The sequence below is a fragment of the Rissa tridactyla genome, chromosome 18 (genome assembly GCF_028500815.1).
Source record: "Rissa tridactyla isolate bRisTri1 chromosome 18, bRisTri1.patW.cur.20221130, whole genome shotgun sequence".
NCBI classification, from domain to species: Eukaryota; Metazoa; Chordata; class Aves; order Charadriiformes; family Laridae; genus Rissa; species Rissa tridactyla.
Genome location: NC_071483.1, coordinates 8548184 through 8568992, shown reverse-complemented (window position 1 = coordinate 8568992; position 20809 = coordinate 8548184). Strand labels below are relative to the sequence as shown.

At 45.4% G+C, this 20809-nt stretch overlaps 1 protein-coding gene across 8 annotated transcripts in view; it reads left to right on the top strand.

Moving 5' to 3' along the window:
- The first annotated feature begins 11507 nt into the window (after window positions 1-11507).
- The window catches only part of RLF (RLF zinc finger), a 53881-nt gene continuing 44579 nt past the window's right edge, over window positions 11508-20809 (top strand). For 4 of the 8 annotated variants that reach the window (XM_054224026.1, XM_054224020.1, XM_054224022.1 and 1 more), the window contains exons 1-2: window positions 16810-16939; window positions 17338-17374. Coding sequence is in view for 2 of the 8 variants with exons in the window: in XM_054224017.1 (XP_054079992.1) it covers window positions 11523-11735; window positions 16785-16939 (368 nt within the window). In the remaining 6 variants the exon portion in view is untranslated. Of the gene's footprint in view, window positions 11736-16784; window positions 16940-17337; window positions 17375-18095; window positions 18177-20809 lie in introns of those variants that run through there. The other 4 variants (XM_054224017.1, XM_054224018.1, XM_054224024.1 and 1 more) reach the window with 4 other exon arrangements.

Here is a 20809-nt window from a genome sequence, read left to right as displayed (position 1 = left end):
TGGGGTGCGGTGCTGGCGATGGCGGAGAAATGAAGCCCATCAGGGCGGTAAGAAAGCGGCGCCCGGGCCGTGCTGGTGCCGCCCCAGAGAGACGCGGGGCCGGGCCCTCTGCAGTTCCCCAGCGCTCCCCCCAAACTGGCCATGGGGCCCTGGGGGTGGCAGGCTGTGGGGTGGCTGCGGTCCCTCAGCATCGCCCAGTGGGGCTGCAGAGGCGGGGAGGTAGCAGAGAGGGGGAGCCGGTTTGGGGCCCGATATGGAGAGCGGGACTCCTGCTGCTGGGGCTGGCAAAGGGGCTGGTGTGGCTGGTTTTGGGGCTGAGAAAGAGAGGGAGTTTTGTGGCTTTGGGCTCAGGAAGAGGGCTCGAGGTGAAATGCGTGCCAGGCCCCTTCTTTCTGCGCGATGGGTCCGTCCCGGCCCCGCTCTTGAGGGCAGAGGTGGGGTGGGGGTCCCCCAGCTCGTCCTTCTTGGCTGGGTGTGACAACCAGGCTCATTTCTCTGCTCTTCTTTTCCCAGGGTCACCTTCTGCAGCACAGCAAGAAAATCCTGCACGGCTGATTCCGCTCACTGCTTAGGTAGTTGCACACCTGGGGCGAGACACCTTTGCGAGTTCAGGGATGCTACAGGTCCTCACCGTCAAAGCTGCAGAAAAGGCAAATTTGCTGCCAGTGCAGAAAAGCTGACAAGGAGTTTTGTGCTCATTTTTGTGCGGATATTTAGTCATTTGAGGGCCAGAGCCCTCCAAGAGAAGCGTTATAAAAAAAGGTATTTTTATTAATACTAAAGTGAGAAATGTAGAGTAATGCGAGGAATTCAGTGCGTGCTTTTTATTAGCGTCAACAGCTCTAGATTCACCAATAACAGCACTTCAAAAACGCTCACGTCCAGACTGCTCTGAAAACCATTAACTAATTAATTGAGCGCCAAAGGCTGAGAAATCATTTCAGGAGCTCAAGTCTTGGGATGTTTAATAACATGAGACGAAGCCTTTAGCTTGACTTCTGGGCCGGGCTCGCACCCAGGTCAGTGCAGTATCAAAAGTATTTCTCATCCCAAATCCAAAACATAGCACTACACCAGGTGCTGATAAAAAAGTTAACTCCATGCCAACGGAAATCATGACAACCGGACAGGGAAGCCAGGATGCAAACAGTCCCGGGGCTTGTGGATAAGTTCTCGATGCCAAACATGCCACCCAGCCTGATGCTCACCTGGACATGGTGCTCGGAAAAAAGGAAGAGCGGGTCAGGGAGGTGAAGACCAGTGCCAGCCTTGGTTGTAGTGACTATGAAATTGTGGTCTTTCTGATCCCCAGGGATGTGGGGAAGGAGAGTAGCAGAGCCTGGGCATCAGGGAATGAGAACCTGGCCAGTTGAGGGCACTGGCAGGTGGGATCCCATGGGGGCAGGGCCTTGAGAGCGTCCATAGGCTTTCATGGCCCTCACCAGCCTCCACCCACACGTCTCTCCATGGGCCCAGGAGACCATTTAAGCCAGGCATGAGTTTCAGCCCCAGCTTGGTCTGTACTGGAGGTGTACGAGTCTCCAGACACAACCATAGACACAGCCTTGCCCGCCTATGGACCTTGTTGATCCAGACTTGCAAACTCACTTCCCAGCTTAATTCTTTATGGGTTGTACAATGCAATTACACCATGGCCCTCCAAGTCCTAGGCCTTTCAGCTTCCTTTCTTCCAATCACTTGCTTAGGTTTTGGGAGGAGAACAGGAAAAGCAGGTGAGGTTTGTGGGTGCCAATGATTAAACGCAGGGAGCAAAACTGTTATCTTCAGCTCCTTTCTCGCAGGCTTTAAGTCTTCCACAGGAAGCTGAAGGCCCTGACATCGCCCCACCTCCCTCTCTTTTAGCAATTAAGTTGAGGGTACCCAAGGCAGAGGGTACCCTCTGGCCAAGAAGGTCCTTATTTCAACATCTGACTATTTTCTGTTATTCTCCTGCCCAGCACCACCGTTAGAAGACTGGCTTCATCTTCCTGAAAACCTCCCCATAGGGACGAGCAGGTCACTATGAGGTTCCCAAGGCTGCCTCTTCTGCAGGTTGAACAAAGCCCTTTCACTGAATTTCTCCTCCCAGGCAAGTGCCCCAGCCCCTGAGCATCCAAATGACCCTCCACTGAACTCGCTCCCAGTTATACACATCTTCCTTGCTCTGGTGACTTCTCTCTGACCAGTAGCCCAGCAGCCACCCAGCTGCTCCCTCCCTCCTTCCCATCCCCAGTGGAGGCCCAACAATTAACACTGTAGTGTACAGGTGCTCTAACAAGTGGTGAGCCAGGGGAGACAGTTGTGTACCTCACTCTTGGCAAGGCTCCTCTTTCTGTGCTCCAGGACACTGCTGGCCGACTTTGCTACCACTTTGCATGGTGGGACCATGGTTTGCCTTCTGTCCCCCAGCACTACCAGGGCCTTTTCTGCAGAGCTACTCCCCAGCCAGGAAGTCCACAGGCCCTGCAACTGCAGGCTGCCAGGCTAGGCCAGGTGCAGCATCTGGCCTTTGTCCTTCTTGTACCTCATGAAGTTCCTGACAGGACAGTCACCCCACCTGGCAGGTTTCCCCTCAATGGCATCCCTAAGACATAGGAATGGTCCTCCCAATTTAGTGCCATCAACAAACACGGTGAGAGTTGCCTTCTCCAGGTCATGGATGCAGGTGTTTAACTGCACAGAGCCCAGCAGAGACCCCTCTGCAGCCCCACAACGCCCCAGTATGTCCCAGTGGCCTCAAGGTAGGGTGTGAGCCCTTCACCATTGCTCTCTCAGCCTGATCACGCAACTGGTGTTTTACCCATCTCTTTCTCTACCCATCCAGGCTGTAATATCCCAACTTGGGTAAAAGAATATTGAGGGAGATTGTGCAAAGAGTTTTGCTGAAGCTGAATCACAGTATCAAAGAATGGTAGGGGTTGGAAGGGGCCGCTAGAGATCATCTATAGTCCAACCTCCCTGCCAAAGTAGGTTCACCTACGGGAGGTTGCACAGGATCGTGTCCAGGAGGGTTTGGAAGAACTCCAGAGAAGGATGCTCCACAACCTCTCTGGGCAGCCTGTTCCAATGCTGTCACCATCAAGGTAAAGACGTTTTTCCTTATGTTCAGATGGAACTTCCCATGTTTCAGTTTGTTCCCATTGCCCGTTCTCCTGTCGCTGGGCACCACTGAAAAGAGCCTGGCCCCATCCTCCTGACACCCATCCTTTAATTATTTATAAGTGTTGATAAGGTTCCCCCTCATACGTCTTTTTTCCAGGCCGAAGAGACCCAATTTCCTCAGCCTTTCTTCATAAGAGAGATGTTCCAGTCCCATCGGCATCTTGGTAGCTCTCTGCTGCACCCGTTCCAGCAGTTCCCTGTCCCTCTTGAACTGGGGAGCCCAGAACTGGACACAGCACTCCAAGTGCGGCGTCACCAGGGCAGAGTATAGGGGGAGGATGACTTCCCTCCACCTGCTGGCCACACTCTTCTTGATGCACCCCAGGATGCCATTGGCCTGCTTGGCCACAAGGGCACATTGCTGGCTCATGGTCATCCTGTTGTCCACCAGGACTCCCAGGTCTCTTTCAGCTGAGCTGCTCTCCAGCAGGTCAGCCCCCAACCTGTCCTGGTGCATGGGGTTATTCCTCCCCAGGTGCAGCACCCTACACTTGCCCTTCTTGAATTTCATAAGGTTCCTCTCTGCCCAGGTCTCCAACCTGTCCAGGGCTCGCTGGATGGCGGCACAGCCTTCCGGTGTGTCAGCCACCCCCCCAGCTTTGTGTCATTGGCGAACTTGCTGAGGGTGCACTCTGTCCCCTCATGCAGGTCGTTGATGAATATATTGAACAGGACTGGACCCAGTACTGACCCCCAGGGAACACCACTCGTCACTGACCTCCAACTAGACTCTGTGCCCCTAATCACGACCCTCTGAGCTCGCTCTTTCAACCAGTTTTCAGTCCACCCCACTGTCCATTCATCAAGCCCACTCTACCTAGGCTTCCCTATGAGAATGCTGTGGGAGACCGTGTCGAAAGCCTTGCTGAAGTCAAGGTAGACCACATCCACCGCACTCCCCTCATCTATCCATCCAGTCATGCCATCATAGAAGGCTATCAGATTAGTCAGACGTGATTTCCCCTTGGTGAATCCATGTTGACTACTTCCAATAGCTTTCTTTTCCTCCGCATGCCTTGAGATGACGCCCAGAACAAGCTGGTCCATCATCTTTCCAGGGATGGAGGTGAGGCTGACTGGCCTGTAGTTCCCCGGCTCCTCCTTCTTGCCTTTTTTGAAGACTGGAGTGACGTTGGCTTTCCTCCAGTCCTCAGGCACCTCGCCTGTTCTCCAGGACCTTTCAAAGATGATGGAGAGCGGCCCAGCAATGACTTCTGCCAGCTCCCTCAGCACTCTTGGGTGCATCCCATCGGGGCCCATGGACTTGTGAATATCTAATTGATCTAATTGATCCCTCACTCGATCCTCCTCAACCCAAGGGAAATCGTCTTCTTTCCCCATTACTTCCCCCTGGGACTCCTGAGGGCTGGGCCGAGCAGTAAAGACCAAAGCAAAGAAGGCATTCAGTAACTAATGATGATGTACCTGGTGTAATTTACAAGAGTTGAACCAGATCCATCAGCTGCTGTTACTTTTCTTCTCACTTTTCCCTTTGCTTTTTCTTGTTTAACTTTGCTGCTGCTCGGCTTAGGTTTCTCAACAGGTTCTTTTGCAGGTGGCACATTTTCACATTTTCTCCACTCACAATCGTTTTGCCAGTTGCTTGGTTAAGTTCAATCTTTTTTGCGGGGTTGTTAAGAAAAGCAGATTTATCCCCTTCTGTAGGTCGCTCTCCTTTTTCACCATCAGGCTCAGTCTTCCCCCTTCGGCGATGTTTTCCATTCAGCAGTTTCTGGTTTAGAGGCCTTTATGTAGGTGGCTTAATGATCTTTATCAACCTTTTCATCTACTTTTCTTTTCCTTTTTTCACGTTTTGCATCAGAATAGTATCTTCGGTATGGGGGTGACCTTGACTTTGAACAGTGATAACTATGGGGCCTTGATCTAGAACGACAGTTACGACTCTTCCCTTTGCCTCTTCTTGGGCAGGGTGGCGATCGCGAGTAGGAACGAGAATGGGAGCGACTAAATGATCGAGAGTAGGAGCAAGAGTGGGAAAAACCCGATCTTGACTTGGAGTAGATATATGAACTTCTAGAGTAATGAAGCACCACAGGGAGACTTGGACCTTAAAACATAACACCAAAAAAAAAAAAAAAAGTAGTTAATTCAAAACAGTCACTCTCCCCAGTTTTTTTCCTCCCAAATTTGATTTATGTATTTTTTTCCCCCTCTCCATATGCTTATGGCAAAGCTTTTTTCAGCTGCTGACATAACGCTACTGTGACTTGAAGAACTTGATAACATGTAGAAGCTTCTGCTTACAAGACAGAACACCTGCTGCTGCGTTAGTGTAAAAACATACAGAAGGGTAAGTCTATTTCCACTCACTTCTATCACATGATCTACCGTAGCTATTGATTGACGTAAGGTGATGTATACTGGCCTATACTGGTAGGTGAGCACGCACATTTTTCACTACTCAGCAACCACATGCAGCGCAAATCACTTTTGTTGCAGCAAGGTGCAAAAAGAGCAAGTCTTTATGGCTACAGTGCAGCATCAAACATCAAGAAAACACGATTTAGCCTGAAGACAGGAAAGCTTAATTTTAAAATGCCAGCTTAGTCGATTTAACCTCACTGCTTATTTGGCAAGGATGCAAAATACTTGTACTGCAGTCTTACATACAGGACTATTCAATCAACACCTCGAGACGGATATCCTAGCAAAATTTTGCACACACGTCTAGCTCTAACCAAGGGTAGTGACCACATTTCAAGAAAAATCATACCTCAAAGTGTCTAAACTCAGCCTCTAGTAGTACGACTCAATGCCATTCCTCTAGGAAAGAGACTGACAGCATTGCTACTAAAGAGCTATTCAGACACCTGCCCAAGTCATCTTTCAGGACAGAAAACATCAGCTACCCTGAGGTTTTTCTTCGCAAGCTTTTCTTTTCTTATTTTTTATAAAGAACCGTTTCACATTATACTGCATATGTTCATCAGCATCATTCCTGCTCTCAAAGTCCCTCACAAGTTTTAGATTTCCTTACAAACAAGCCTGATCTTTTAATTCCTAAGAAAAATTTAACAGTGTCAACAAAATACTAGCAAAAACCACCAGTTTGCAATCCAGGTTAAAAACTCTCCGTGTATCCACATGAGATAGACAAAAGAGGAAATGAAGACAATTTCCCTCACATATCTCCCCCAAAGTGCTTTGAGGTAATGGTTGCAATCAGAACAGGGAGACGCGGAAACTCCAGCAACTGCTCCTATTCCATCTCCAGCCCTCTCAGGTTGTCAGGAGGTGAGGGATGTCATTGCAGCAAAACTGTACTAAAAGAGACCCTTGTTCCTTTACAACAACTGCCACATTATAACTATCGGTCAACTGCAAGCTCTGCCATATATTTGAGCTAGTAAGCTGCATATGAAACTCCTATCACTGCTAATCCCTTGAACCATCCAGTCCATCGAATGATAGAGGGGTGGAGCGGAACTCCTCCTGATTCTTCTAGACAATCTGCTTCTCCATTACAGACACGTAAAGCACTCACCTGGAAAATGAACGCCCGCACTCCTTTTGCATTTTTTTGTATTCCGTCAACTCCTTAGCAAAAGGAGTTTTTCTTTTCCCTGTTAAAATAAGTTTGACCTTTATTACAATTAGAGTTTGACCTTTACTACAAAACGACACCAAGAAACAAACCATGCCCAATGTGAGAAAATGTATACTGCATGCAAGTGCAAAAGGTGAATATCCTATTTAAGCAAAACCAGTTTAGAATTCCTGTAAGTCGAAGGGAAAGTTTTAGAATTACATTTGTCTTCTTTCAGTTTTGCATGTTTGCCATCTGCAACAAAGAAGCATGTTGAAAAAAATACTATGTCATTTTTGCTTATGTCAGATGCACTTCAGTGTAACTGCAGTCCAATATGCTATCAAAATACAAAAATGAAAAACAACAAACACAACTTCATTGAGCCAAGTACTTACTCCTCTTTCAGTCGCTGGTGTTCTCTGTAAAACTCCTCCCCAGATAAAGGAGGAGCTTGTGTCATTGGGATGGGATCGGAATGAGCCGTTGGTACTGCTGTCGATACCCAGGCTGACGACGTGTTTGCCGGAGCTGGGGGATATCCTGGAGGGGAGTCAGTGTAGCTGGCAGATGGAGGCTGACCAGGTGGAAACTAAGGAGGAAATTGTGGTCGTAGTGCCCCCGGTAGGTGAGGAAGTGCTTGGGGTGGTGGAGGGTACAAGGAAGGCGGAGGCACCGGCACAAAGACTGCTGTTGATGCTGGTAGTGTTGGGGCTTGAGTCCTCTGGGTACGTTCACCACACAGGCATACTCGATTGGAACTTCTAAAGAAACCCAAATATACGCAGCTTTGCGACTGTGGATGGAGGCTGCCCGTGCTTAGGAGAGACTCCCACGTGCCAAGTGCCCACCGCTCCTCTACCAATCCTTGATACACTTAATACTTCACACTTCTCACCTTCAAAGTACTGCACAAATAATAACTAATCTTCTCTCAAACTTCTTTGGACTTCTTTCACATATGCTTCCTATGTTGTGGGCTCATGATGATGTATTTGGCCTGTTCTCACCCCTGAATTGTTATTTTCTTGCTTACTGAATTTGAGATTTTTAGATAATCTGTGGGATGGATCCTGGGTTTTGTTTTCATTTTTCTTCAAGATTCTATAAACACAATGCACACTTACAATCTGTCTAGAACAAATATATACCAAAAGGAAGGACTAACTTGACGCTGCAGTAATAGATCAAACAGACTCCTCTCTCTCCAACTGAGAGAAAGCAGCTTGGCTTTTTGAGATGACTAAATGGAAGGAATTCAAAATTGTCATCATATAAGAGCGTTGACTTTTCCAATAATTTGCTCAATCGGTATCAACTAAGTTGTTAAAAGAAGAATGTTGGAGGCTGAATTCTATTGGGAAATCAATTTCGTCAGCTCGATTCAGCCAGTAATCAAGAGGGCATCTTTCCACCTGATCCTTTAATTATATTTCATTTTTATATGTACTTACGGTTTCCTCAAAATCCTCAGCACCACACAGCCACTCCCTCGCTCCTGTCCGGAGAGAGTGAGAACAAGCAAGTTTTCCCTCCTGGCCCCTTCAGTGTTTCAGCAATATCCAAACTTATGATATTTGTGAGCTAGGCCCTGGGGAGAAGGAAAAAAAGGTTGTTTTGAGGATGAGGTCACCAGGAAAGCATAGTGACCCAAGGTTTGTGTGGCGATGAAAGCGCCTCCAGAGACAGTGAGAACAAACAACACTTTTACCTCCTGGTACCTTAGGAGCGGGAACAATCTGCAGATGGTTGCAGATTTTGATCCTGGCCGTGGGGAGAGTGAAGAGAGCTGTTTTTGAGGATGAAGCCTCCAAGAAAGGGTAGAGCCTCAGGGTTGGTGGGGCCATGAAAGTGGTTCTCAGCAACAGTGAGTACAAGCAACATTTTTACCTCCTGGCACCTTTTGTGTGCCAGCAATCGCTCCATGGAATCAATTCTGTTTAAAATTAATGCATAATAATTCCATTATCTCTCATTAAAAAACAAGAACTAATGAAAGCTTTTATACCTCGATATATAGATATATTTACATAGATACATTATAAAAAATTCATGTAAACAAACAGATTTGACTTCAGGTCGCAACTAGCAGCCAGGATTTGTTAAATCGCAGGTTTTCCTTTTGGGACAGAACATGGGCTGAGGACAATATGCTGGCCTTATGGGCCTTCAGTGTTTCTCAAGAGAAAGGTTTATCTTCCAAGTACTTACATGACTCTCATACACATATGTAAGTATAAAGATATATTTTATCTACTGATATATATGTATGCATTTAAACATGTGTAACTAATACATATATATGAAGGTATACAAACACATACAAAATGCATTTATCATCGTTACATGTGTGGATATACATAAATCATTCCACTATCTCCACCACCCCCCATGCAATGTCTGCTATTCGCCTCCAGGTGTACTCAGATCCCCACTTTTTCCCTCTGCGTGTCCTCAATGCTCAGTCCTGCAGCTGGAGAATGAAATGCAGAGGCTTCCCTCTGCCCCAGCCTCACTTCAACAGAGAGCAGAATCAAGATCCGGAAGAGTGGAGAAGGTTAAAAACACCAGAGAGGAGGAAGGTCTTTCTACAAGAATTTATCCTCCTCCCTCCTTTCCTAATAGCTGCCAGGAGACAGATAACGCACAAAATCATACACACTGGCTTTCAGGTTGGCTCTTTGCTGCAGCTGCTCCATGTAATGGATGTCCTGCAGCATCACGCAGTTGGCCACTTTCCCCCAGTGCCCACGGGTGATAGGCAGGGGAGCTGCTGGCATGTGGAGGGCCTGGCAGCAGCATATGGTGGTCTACAGTTAAGAGAGAGAGTCACATGTGCTAGGTCAAGTGTGCCTGGCAGGCTGCTGTTGCTCTCTCCTGACCATGTTGAGAGAGAAACCAAGGACTAACATTCCCCAGGGGCCCTAGGGGCCATCACAAGCCAACCAGCTCTACCAACTGATTTGATAACCCGTTGCTCTTAGTCAACTTTGTGGACCTGTCATGAAGAGTTCATTCTGGCCTCTCTGCCCGCTGCCAGAAGAGATGTTAGCATTGACAGTGCTGGCCAAGTAGATGTATTTGGCTCCTTCCAGCCTGAGAGGAAGGACAGCAGGACATAAGCAAGCTCAGAGGGGAGGATTTCTCATACTTAAAGATTGTTGTTCACCTGACCATGCAAAGAAGACTGGTATCTACAAGACACCTCCCAACAGGAAAACTACAGAACCATTTAACTTGTAGGAGAGTAATGAGGATGTGCAAAAGCCCATGGGCAGATCTGTGGCCCAGGAGTTCCAGGCTCTTGTTTTACATCTCTTCGCTCCTTCCCAAAACGCCTTCTAAGGCCCCCTTTGGCTTTAAACATGCAGGAAGATAGTTTTGCTATTCCTAACCCATCTCTTAGTTTTCATCCACCTCTCCAAACACTCCACTTGCTTTGTACCACAAAGCTATGAGCTGAAATCATACAACTTGCTTGCAACTAAGGAAAGCTTCCCAAATAGTTCCATGTCAATTCACCCCAGGCCTTCCTGACTTCTCCACTCCTCTCCCTTTCTCATTGGCCTTGCAGAGACTGAGGCAGGAAAAAGCAGGTCATTGTTACCAGGTGGACACGGACATATTTCCCTCGCACTGTGCGTGCCCAATTAGGCAGAGGATCAAAAGGGAAAAGAGAGATTCCCATCTTGCTGGAGGGTAGAAACCCCAACCATATGCTCATAAACAAGCCAGGGGCCTCCCTGACCTAAATTCTCAAATCAAAAAAGGAAATAGCACACCTTTGAGCTACCAAGACTAAAACCAACAAAAAATGTTTTGTTTGTTGGCTTTGGGTTGAGGGGGAGGGGGGTGTTTCTGCAGAAAGAGCTGTGACTTCACTTCCCCTCCTTCCTAAGCAAGACAAGCGAGGGACACCAAAATGCCAGTCAGCAGATTTCTGGCCTGGCAGCTCCAGGCAACCGCATGCCATTTCAGCCTCTACTCCTGGGTGGACTTCAGGGGATCCCTTTGCAGTCAGCTGTGGTAAAAGCAGGCCGTACTGGCACTTGATCGCTTCCTGCGGCGTTTCAGTCTCGACTGCTGGACTTGCCTTCCTGGTTTTTCACCCTGGCAGGTCAACTGGTCGAGCATAAGGCTTGCGGGCAATGGACTGCAGAGCTTCCTGACCCACGGGCCTACCAGCTTCTTCCACAGGGCGTGCTGCAAGTTGCAAGATCTTGTTACTGGTCTCCCAGTTCCCACCTTCGGCTAGGCATTGGACCCTCCAGGGCTTTCCTCGATTCATGAATGTTCTGCTTTGAACAACGTGCTTTTAAACAAGAGATTAAGATAAATGCAATCTAAGTCAAAGCGTTGACGCTCCCCTGAATCCATCATTGTATCTCAGGTTATCTTGCTCCACAATTACCTTTATAACACACGGGCACCTATGGGTGCAAGTTCTGGGGCTGGCAGCAGACTGACGACTTCCACCCCTCTGGGTGACCGTCTCCCAAAGGCCCGGAGGAGGGCGAGGGCCCGCCCTCCTGCCGCTGCCTCCCCGCCTCGTAGCGATGGGCGAAGAAGCGCCCCGACCCCGCCGCGCCGCGCCGGACCCCTCCGGCCCCGCCCCCGCTCCCGGCCCCGGCCCCGCCCCGCCCCCTCCTCCGGCCGGAGCCCCGCGCGCACGCGCGCTCGCGGCGGGCTGCCGTCGCGTCATGTGACGCCGCTCGACACGGGTGTGTCCGCTCGCTGCCCCGGATGGCGGGTCGCGCGGCCAGCGACGAGCGAGCCGTGTCATGTGCGCGTCACGTGACGCCGTCCCGGGGCGATGAGGTCACTAGCTGTGGGTCACGTGATCCTTGCCTACGCGCAGTGGGGCCGGGTGCAGATGGCGGACGCTGAGGCCGAGACGGCTCCGCGGCCTGAGATGCAGCGGCTCGTGGCGGCGCTCCGAGCCCGCCTCTCGCAGCTGCAGACGGAGCTGCGGGAGCAGGAGGTGTCGGAGGCTTCGTCCCGGGCCTACTGCCGGGGCTTCTGCCAGGTAGGGGCTGGGCCGGGCCGCGGCGCGGGATGCAGGCCGGGCGACGGGCCCGGGGCGGGCCCAGCGGGCCTCCCGCGCCGCGGTGCGTGCCCGGGGCTGCCGGCGGCAAAGGGGCCCCCTTCCGGGGGCTCCGCCTGCTCCTCTGGAGCTGCCGTTGGCGTGGCCTGGGGCTCGCGGCGGCGTGCGCCGCTGCCTAGCGGGGTGGTGCGCGTCCTAACCCGGGGCTGCCCTGTATGCGCTGCGCTGCCATCCTGGGGCCGCGCCCGTGGCAGCGGAGGAGCTGCCCGCCCTCGGGCTCTGTCAGGACCCGGACGGCTGGTAGCCCTTGGGAGATTCTCTGGGTCAGGCGGGCCACACTGTGCTCCCTCGGTGCGGTCTTGGCTCTGTTCCTAGAGCTCCATTTGTCTGTCCTTTACCTGTCTCGGGATCAAAACTATGTGTTCCACCTTGATTGAGATCTGCCGTGGAATAAGCAATGCTTGATGCTTTGTGAAGGCCTGCAGTTCACTGAAGTCACTGAACGAGCTGTGGTGGTTTGGTGATCCTGTCTGAATGCTTGCTTAATGCAACTCAGGCTAAGGATCAGTCTGAGAATCAAGCCACAAACTTCCAGAGGAGGAGCTGAACTTGATTAAAGTTGTAGTGATGGAGGCAACTTATTCTTAAGTAAGCTCTTCAAATGGTTAAATTGTTTTTGTTTCCCCCGCAGCATAACTTGTTGTGAGCGCTAAGGCTGAATAATTGTTGTTAGGTTGCTGGGTTGAAGAGCCATCCCTGTAGAATCTGAAGGGTTTGTGGTTTTCGAAATAAAAATTAAAAAATCTGTTTTACAAGCTAATTTAACCACATCTCAGCTGATACAGCCACTCTGTTTGAATGGTGAATGGCAAAATCTGATGCAAAATTAGAGGGAAAAAGTCCTACTGGTGTGTTACAGATTATATTATTCTTCAGTTCACATCCACAGGTTATGTGTTACCATACCATTCTGGGAGGATGTTTAACTCATCGCTTACTGAAAGAACAAAGGGAGTTTGTTTGTTAGGTTTCAAAGCTGTTGCTTCTCAAACTGCGGGAGGCTGCTGCATGCTGCTACGTCTGTCTCAAGCATACTGTTAAGAGCTGTGGCCTTGCATTTATATGGAGCCCAGTATAACGCATGTGACTTTCTCCATATTTCAGGTTTTGCTAAAATTGTTTCCAGTGGCATTCATTGCATGAGAACATTGAAACAAATACTCAGCTAACAGTTAATGTAGAGGTTGTCAAGAATGGTCAATACATGTAGTGGTCAAGTCACCCAGATTAGTTTGGTACAGACAAAGTTTTAGAGGTACTTGATCAGTGGGGCTTGATGGAATCAGTTCTGTTACCTACAAACAACAACAAAAAAAAAACCCTCAAACCCTGTCCCACAAAAAATGTGGACCTCTTTAGGTCTTTGTGCTGTTATTGAACGGTAGTCTTGTTTTAGAACACTGTGATAGATAGTACAGATAAAAATGAAAAATATCTGTCTTGAGTTGCTATCAGTTTGGGACATTTCTGATGGTCATGACTGTACACCGAGAGATATGGTGGAAAACATGAAATTGCTGGTCTGTCATGCAGCAGCTTCAATGGAGTATAAATTCGTGATGTCATTGTGCAGTCAAACTTCTGTGGTTAGGATGTAATTTTATATCATGATTTTTCCTCCTGCCTGGGGATGTTTGTGAATGTTGCACAGTTTGAGTGATAAAACTTCAAAATAACTTAAGGTCTGCCTCCAAGTGAAATTTAAGGAACTCAATTTTGTATGAACAACTTGGAGGGTACCACGGGTATCTAGTTATGAGCTTATTAAGCTACAGCAGAACATGCCTTGAGAGAAGCTGAATTGAACTGGGCTTAAATATGATCTTGGGAAGTAGCTGCGTCATGTGGGGGTAGCTGAAATGTTTTAGGGCAGCGATGAATTTGCCATCCTGTGTGTACATCTGTGGCATGGTCCTGAAAGGTGCTCTGTTTTGCTGTGGAAGTTACTGAGGCTGATGGCATACAACAAACTGAATCGAGTCAGTAGCTTTCTTGTGCTTTGAGCTGTCTGGATGCTGTATTTTTCAACATGTAAACTTGTGCTGCCATATGCAGCTTTCCAGTAGCTCTTCCTGGGAGTGATGTCGGATGGCACAGTTTCCTTGAAGATTCCTGTTTTTGAGCAGGGGAGTAAGATTGGTGTCCAGGGTAGCACAACAAAGAAACTCATGAGGCCTAAATAGTGGGTTGACTCTGCAACTTTATATTGTACAAGCGTGAATGCTTTGCGTGTTCACCTTAAGAAAAACATGTCTGTTGGGGAGCTCAATATGTACCCAAAGAGCCAAGTAGAATGAACAGTGTGTGTGTTTGAGGTTGCGCTGTCCTAAATATGAGGGACAGTTAGCAGTGAAGCAGAGGTTTTAGGACATCAGAGCATCCCATCTGCCTTTCTGAAGGCTTTCTGAAGTTATTCAAGGTGACGCAGTTGAGGACTGTCAATTGCAATCAGGTACGTTTTAGAAGAGGTGTAAGGTTTTTTTGTTAAACAGAGCTTAAAGCTGTAATAACAGGTCAGGCAACTTAGACATGTTTAAGTTGGTTCTGAGCAAAAAAATTGATGATTCTGAAGAAATGTAGTTAAGCAGGTATTGCAGCAGTGCAGGACATGAGAATCTCTGCAAAGTTGAGGACCTGGGCTGGTCTGTAGATTACACGGTAGGTGGCTGTGTTTGGCTTCTGCTCTTCTCACCCCACTCGCCAATTACAGTTATTGCGTTTGCTTATTTGTCAGTATGCTGATACTAATAGCATAATAATATTCAAAACTACATCTTTGAAGTTCAAGCTTTATTAATAAGTCTCTTGCCTTGAATCTGTCTTATACACTGAAACTGTCATTGCTCATCTATTTGGGGAGAAGTTTCTGATAAATGGCCACTCAATGAGTTGCTAATATTAGCTGTAAGACTTGGATCTCAATGCTAGGATTGCGCTCCAGCAAGGGTGCAGTGTTTTCTAGTAAGTTTATTTAATCTTAGGAAATATTCTATCATGTTTTATGGTTTACACAGACCAGGGAGTTTATGTCTAAGTGTCTGTTAAAATAATTGAGTAATAAATTTGGCTGTTTTAATGGATGCATTTTCAGAAAAGTGCAAAGATTTGTATGTTTGATTTTCTATTTCTGTAGTCAGTATAATGGTGGTGTTACTGCTGGGTTTACTAAACAGATGACTTTATGATAGTCATCAATAGAGTATCTCTAGGGATTGTAGCTTGACAGCCTTTGAATGTAATTTAATGCTTCTAATGCCACATATAATTTGAGTTATATTATCAAATCCTTCATTAATCTGTTAGAGAAGCACTTAGACTGGTTGGTTGCTAGTCATTCACTGCTTCTGCTAATGGTCCTTCTGCTGTGTTTAAGGATGATTTCTGTAAACATCTGATCTTCCCTTCTGCCATCCTCCTTAAATCTCTGTAACTATTAATATTGTGTGGGGTTTTTGAGAGTTTATAACTACCATCTAGGAGTTATATAACAAGTACTCAGTTCTAGGAGAATAATCTACAAAGCAGTCTTGATTTTTACTGATTCTTAGATGGTATTTTTTTATAAATTTTCTTTTGCTTGTTTCTTAAATTTCCCAAATGGTTGTGCCAGTCTAGTGGATGTTTGCTTCTCTTTTTTTTTTTTTTTTTTTTTTATTAACCTTAGGACTAGTATTTTATAGTTAGATCACTGACATAACACTGGGTAGTCCACAAAATAGTGTGTAGCTGGCCACTTACTTCTTGCTGTGTTGGAAGTTAGGCTTTGTCTTGGAAGTTTCTGGCTGTTTTAGTAAGCTCATTATAGGGTCTGTTCAGTAGCGTCTTCCTTCCTGTCATAACCTGATATGATCATGTGTCTGTTTAAGGTGTTAAAATAAATTTCTTGTGTCAGAGTCCCAACTTGAAGTGATCTGAAGGCTGATATGAGCTGATCATCATTTTAGAACAATTTGGCTTGTATTGAATTATAGGGTGGGGCACTCTGAACTTCCCCCCCAACCCCATCTTGGCCCTAAGGGCTCCAGAAAGCACAGTTTTTATCACTGTTTTTTGTTTTCTTTGCAGCTGGCCTTAATCAACAGTGGTACCTTGTTTGGTCTAGGGAGGGTGCAACATGGGAGAGGGATTATAACTGGTGAGATCGCAAGCGTAACAGGTCTGGAGTTGTAGGAGGGCGTGCCTACAGAGAAGGGATGTTATTTGTGAAGCAAGCTGTTAGTAGAGCTAAGGTGTCCTTAGCTCAGCACCCTGCTTGCTCTCAATATTACTTTATAACCTGTCAGAAAATAACATGGTAGTGTACTGGAGCTTTAAAAAGGTTGTGAGATACTACTGTCATCCCTGTGCTGATTTTTGAAACTTATTTTGATTTCTCTTAAAACTGGCTAGACTTTACATTGCTTCTTCTGTACTGTGCTTGGATAATGTGGGATTGCTATGGTCAAGTAGTAAAATCTAAGGTTATTTTGCATTTGAAAATTGACTACATAACCGTCAGATCTGGGTTTTGTATCCCCTTCTAATGGCTTCATGTTTGTTCTATGGGTAATGCATGTATCTTTAAAATACTACAGCTGGAATAATGTTCTTAATCTTTAACTTCTTGCCTATTATTCTGCATTCTCACAAGTAATAAAGATTCCAGTGTTACATGTGCGGTTCTGTCTCCATGGCAGAAATTTTCCCTTAATTTTTAACTTAACAGTTCACATTTCTGTTGATTGCATCTAGCTTACTCGTCGGTAGAAATTCTGATAACTTTATCGAAATAGTAAAAGTAACAAAAATATTTTTGGATAAAAGGGAGAACTTCTATGGAGGAGAAAAGCTACCATTTTTAAATCTCCTTTGGAGTAAAAGCTTCTCTTCCAGAATTCTTCCACTATATACGCTTGATATTGCATATTGATGTTTATTTTCTAGACAAAAGTGTGTTATGAGAACTTCTAATGATAACTCATTTTCTTTCAGACGCTACTTCAGTATGCTGGCAGTCGGGGTGCATCGGAACATATTTTACCTTTTTTGGAAGTATATCGAATCTCCATCCAATGCTTTGCTAATGCACGACCTTACTTGACTACAGAATGTGAAGATGTTCTTTTGGTACTTGGCAGGCTAGTGCTGTAAGTTTTAAGTTGATACATTAATATTTAAAAAAACAAACAAAAAACCCACGAAAACCTGTGCTTTATAAATGAAAGGGCAAGTTGTTGAAATACTGTAATACTTAATTTGACAGCTGTATTTGTGATTTATTATCTAGTATATGTCTTTAGTACTTTTTTAATCATACCACAAAAATGTACTTGAGCATTTTGTTAACTAATGTGAACAAGTGGTAAGGCTTTGTTCTTTATTTGGATAAATGTGCAGGTATTAGGAAGGTTCTGTTCTTTCTTAAACATTCTGAAAATTATTATTATTTCCTGTAGAAAAGACTTTGTGTGGTCCATATTAAACAGAAGCCTTAATATTAGACGTTCATGCATGGATTGATAAACCCATATCACTTGCTCTGCAGGTGCTGCTTTCGTGTGTCGTCTCACCTGTAATGCAAGGTAGTTCTGAACGTGCCCCTGTTTGAAAAGGAGAAGCTGTTTTGTATTTATGGCAGTCTAAGCTGCACGTGTGGGCTGGTGCTGTAGGATAGCAAAACAGAGAGTAATTCAACCGGAGCTCTTTTGCAAGTATCTGTAGACATGACTTAAAGCATAGCGGCTCTTCAAACAAAACGCAGAACTGTTTTGCAGTCCATCAGCTAAGTTGGAATAACTTGTAGTTTCTCAAAGTCTGTTTTAAGTGCAAAGCAGCTATTTGTAATTGAAGAGTATAGCCTGAGGGCTTTCCCGAACATTGGCATATCATCAGTTACTACCAGTTAGCCTGAGAAGGATAACTTTGTCTTGCTGGTCCTTCCTTGCTGGTAAGGCTTCATTTGAGGGGGGAGGATGAAGATCTAGAACCTTGAATATAAATACTATCATAGAATGAAGATAATTCTGTGACACTTCTTCAGCTGGCTATTTTTTCTCTGTTATCAGTAGTTTATTTGCTTTGTAGTCTGAAGTCAGTTGTTCTTTGTGAGACGGATTTTGCCATGAACTCCTTGGTCAAATACTTGTTTTGCAGTGTACTGACTTGCAATATAAATCAACAGCTCAGAAACAGGTATTTCCATATGATGCATTGAGGGTTTGGGGGTTTATTTTTGGAGTTACGAGAAAAATGTGAACTTGGAGTGATTGATTTTTTTTTTCTTTTTTTAAAACCTTTTGCAAGAAGGGAAAAAGTGTGAAATCAGGAAAAGTCTGTCTTCTTAACTTGGAAACAGAAGGCTTAAACTGCCAAAGCACTTACCTGGTACACAATACATATATTTTTGGCAAAATACCCTAATTGCTTTTGCAGACTGTCCCTTTATGGGTACATTATTCTCATCTTTGTCATATTATCATCAACTAGCTTGTGTGTTCTACTGTTTCCTACTCATGTCACTTAAAGAGTTTGTCTTTCACTGTCTTCGTGTGCAGGTCATCCATATCTGGAGTACTTTCTATATATTTTGCCAGTGTTACATACTTTGGGGCAGGAATCCCAATTCTGTGTTAGATATGCTTATCAAAATTGCTTTTCTCCTGTTGAGAAAAACCAGAATATACTGCTTCTGCTAATGGGGTTTCTTCCATCTTTCAGTGTGAGGAGTGGGTTTGCTGTGGCTTTTGTATTCAGAAAATTTTGTGCTGGAGGACAGCAGAGAGGCTGACTTACTGGAATCTCCGCTGTTCTTGTTTTGATTACATTTGAGAGGAATCTAAAGAATGAAAAGACAAGGAGTGAGGTCACAGATAGGGTGAGGTAAATTGCATACCTAGCTGAACTCGCCCACATTTTTCTTTTACATAAGAGTTTCCAAGGGAGGGGGAAAGAAGTTAGAGCAGGGAATTAAAGATAAAAACTCAGTTCTGTGAGGGAGGAAGACTCTTACCTGGTTAGGGACATGAAAGTGTGCTGCTCCCATATAACTGATTTTTGGGGAGACAGCTGGGTTACCTATAGCTGTCATACACACTGTGTATTTTCAGACTTGAACCCTGATGAGAAATGAAATGAGCAAGCTTCCTGTTTTAAAGCACAAGTGCTCTACTTACTATTGAAATCCTCCTTTCCTTCCAACATCCCTCAAGGAGAAGGGGGAGGGACCTTCCTCCTCCTGACATCCTTCTCAGTGAGGTGGGTGAGCCAGTAGCAGGAAAACGCAGTATTCTGTGGCTTCCCCTGACACCTGACCAGGTCAATTGTGTGGTCACAGTAAATCTGACATGAGATAGAGACTGTGCCCCCCATAAGAAACACGATGCTGATGCAGCGTGAGACGTTGTTGGTCCACAGTGTAACCTTAAAAGCTCTGAGTTGTTGCTCTTGTAGTTCGCAGATTTGGCAAACGATTGTGGGGGAACAGGAATGTTATTGGCCATGGTTGTGAAGGGACGTACCTGCTTTGGTCAAGTAGAACTTGGACTGCTCGTGTCTGCAGCCATAAAGCACAGCACATTCCCCATAGCCCCCAGTACTACTATATCAAAGGTATTGACTCTATAGAAGAATGAATAAAGAATTAGCTTTATCAAAGGTGTCTTTCACGGAGATCTGGTTAGCTGGTTATCCTCATGAATCTTAGGAAGCCCTTGAAGCTGATTGTTCACTCAAGCTTCTGTAAGTGCTTTTTTTTTTCTGGGGATGCTGGTTACCATCAGTTTGAAAATTTTGCTTCCATCTGAAAATGGTTTATGTGGTCCTAAGATTAATAGACTAAGTTAACAGAGTAGAAAGAATGTTCGTAGTTCATGTTGTGTTTGCCAGTAGCTAATATTTGACAGCTTTCTACTTTTTCCTGTTTGCTGTGATAGCCTGAAATGGAGTTTACCATCTTTTTTCTACACCTTTGAGAAGATGTTTATATGCTTTTCAACCGTAAAAAGAGAAAGGAGAACTGAATGTCATTTGGTCTGAGTAGCAAAACTGGATTCAACTCATAGGACCGGTCTACCTCAGACTTCTGTAGGTGTATCTCACCTACTGGGTCTAACACACGTTGCTTCCAGGAAGAGTGTGCTTGCTTTCCGTAACACCCTGTGAGGAGGCACGTGTGATGGTTCGCTGCTTTGTCTATCTAACAAAGCATTTCTCAACCTAATAAACTGTTGCAGTTTGATTCACTAACTTGCATTTACCACTCCGCTGTCTGTCATTAAGAGCTAACTCAACCCTTAACAAATGCAGGATAATTCCTGGCAACAGGTGAACTATTCCTGCTGGTTATCTGATATATAATTAGTCATCTTTTTAACTCCAAAAAGCTTAGGATAAAAGTTTTCTAATACAATCTAAATATGAACACAACTCTGAAAGCTTTTAGAATTTACTTTTTAAAATTTCTGACTTAAAATAATAGTGAACTATGTATAAAGTGATTACAGAATAATTGTATGCAAATAATATGTTGATTTTTCCCTAGTTATTCCTTCCAAAATAAACAAACTCAAATCTAGGAGACCTTCCGCTAAAAGATATTTTGAATTGAGTGTTTGAGATTAACGTTTTATTCTTTTTAATAATGGAAGCATTCAAGCACCCGTTACAGTTTATTTGCAAAAATTGTGATTAAAGTTTGAGTTTTGTGTAGGAAGGTATTGTGGTGGCAGTGGTAAAGTGGGGTAGAAAGGCTTGACTTCATGAAGTGATCCTGGTATTTTCAGTTGTGATCTTAGCATGATACCTAAATTCTGTTTGATTGCATTACAATAAAGAAGGAAATGGGCTTTTAGGGATAGAGGTGCGTTTTGAAGTATTGTGTAAGGACCAAAATGAAGAATTCCGCTAAATGGCTGTTCCTCCTCCTTGCTGATATGAAAGGCTGCCTAGTCTTTGTGCAGGTGTATGTTTGAGTCAATTGTTGTAACAAAAACTTAGGCAATTGACTTAGAATTCTAATT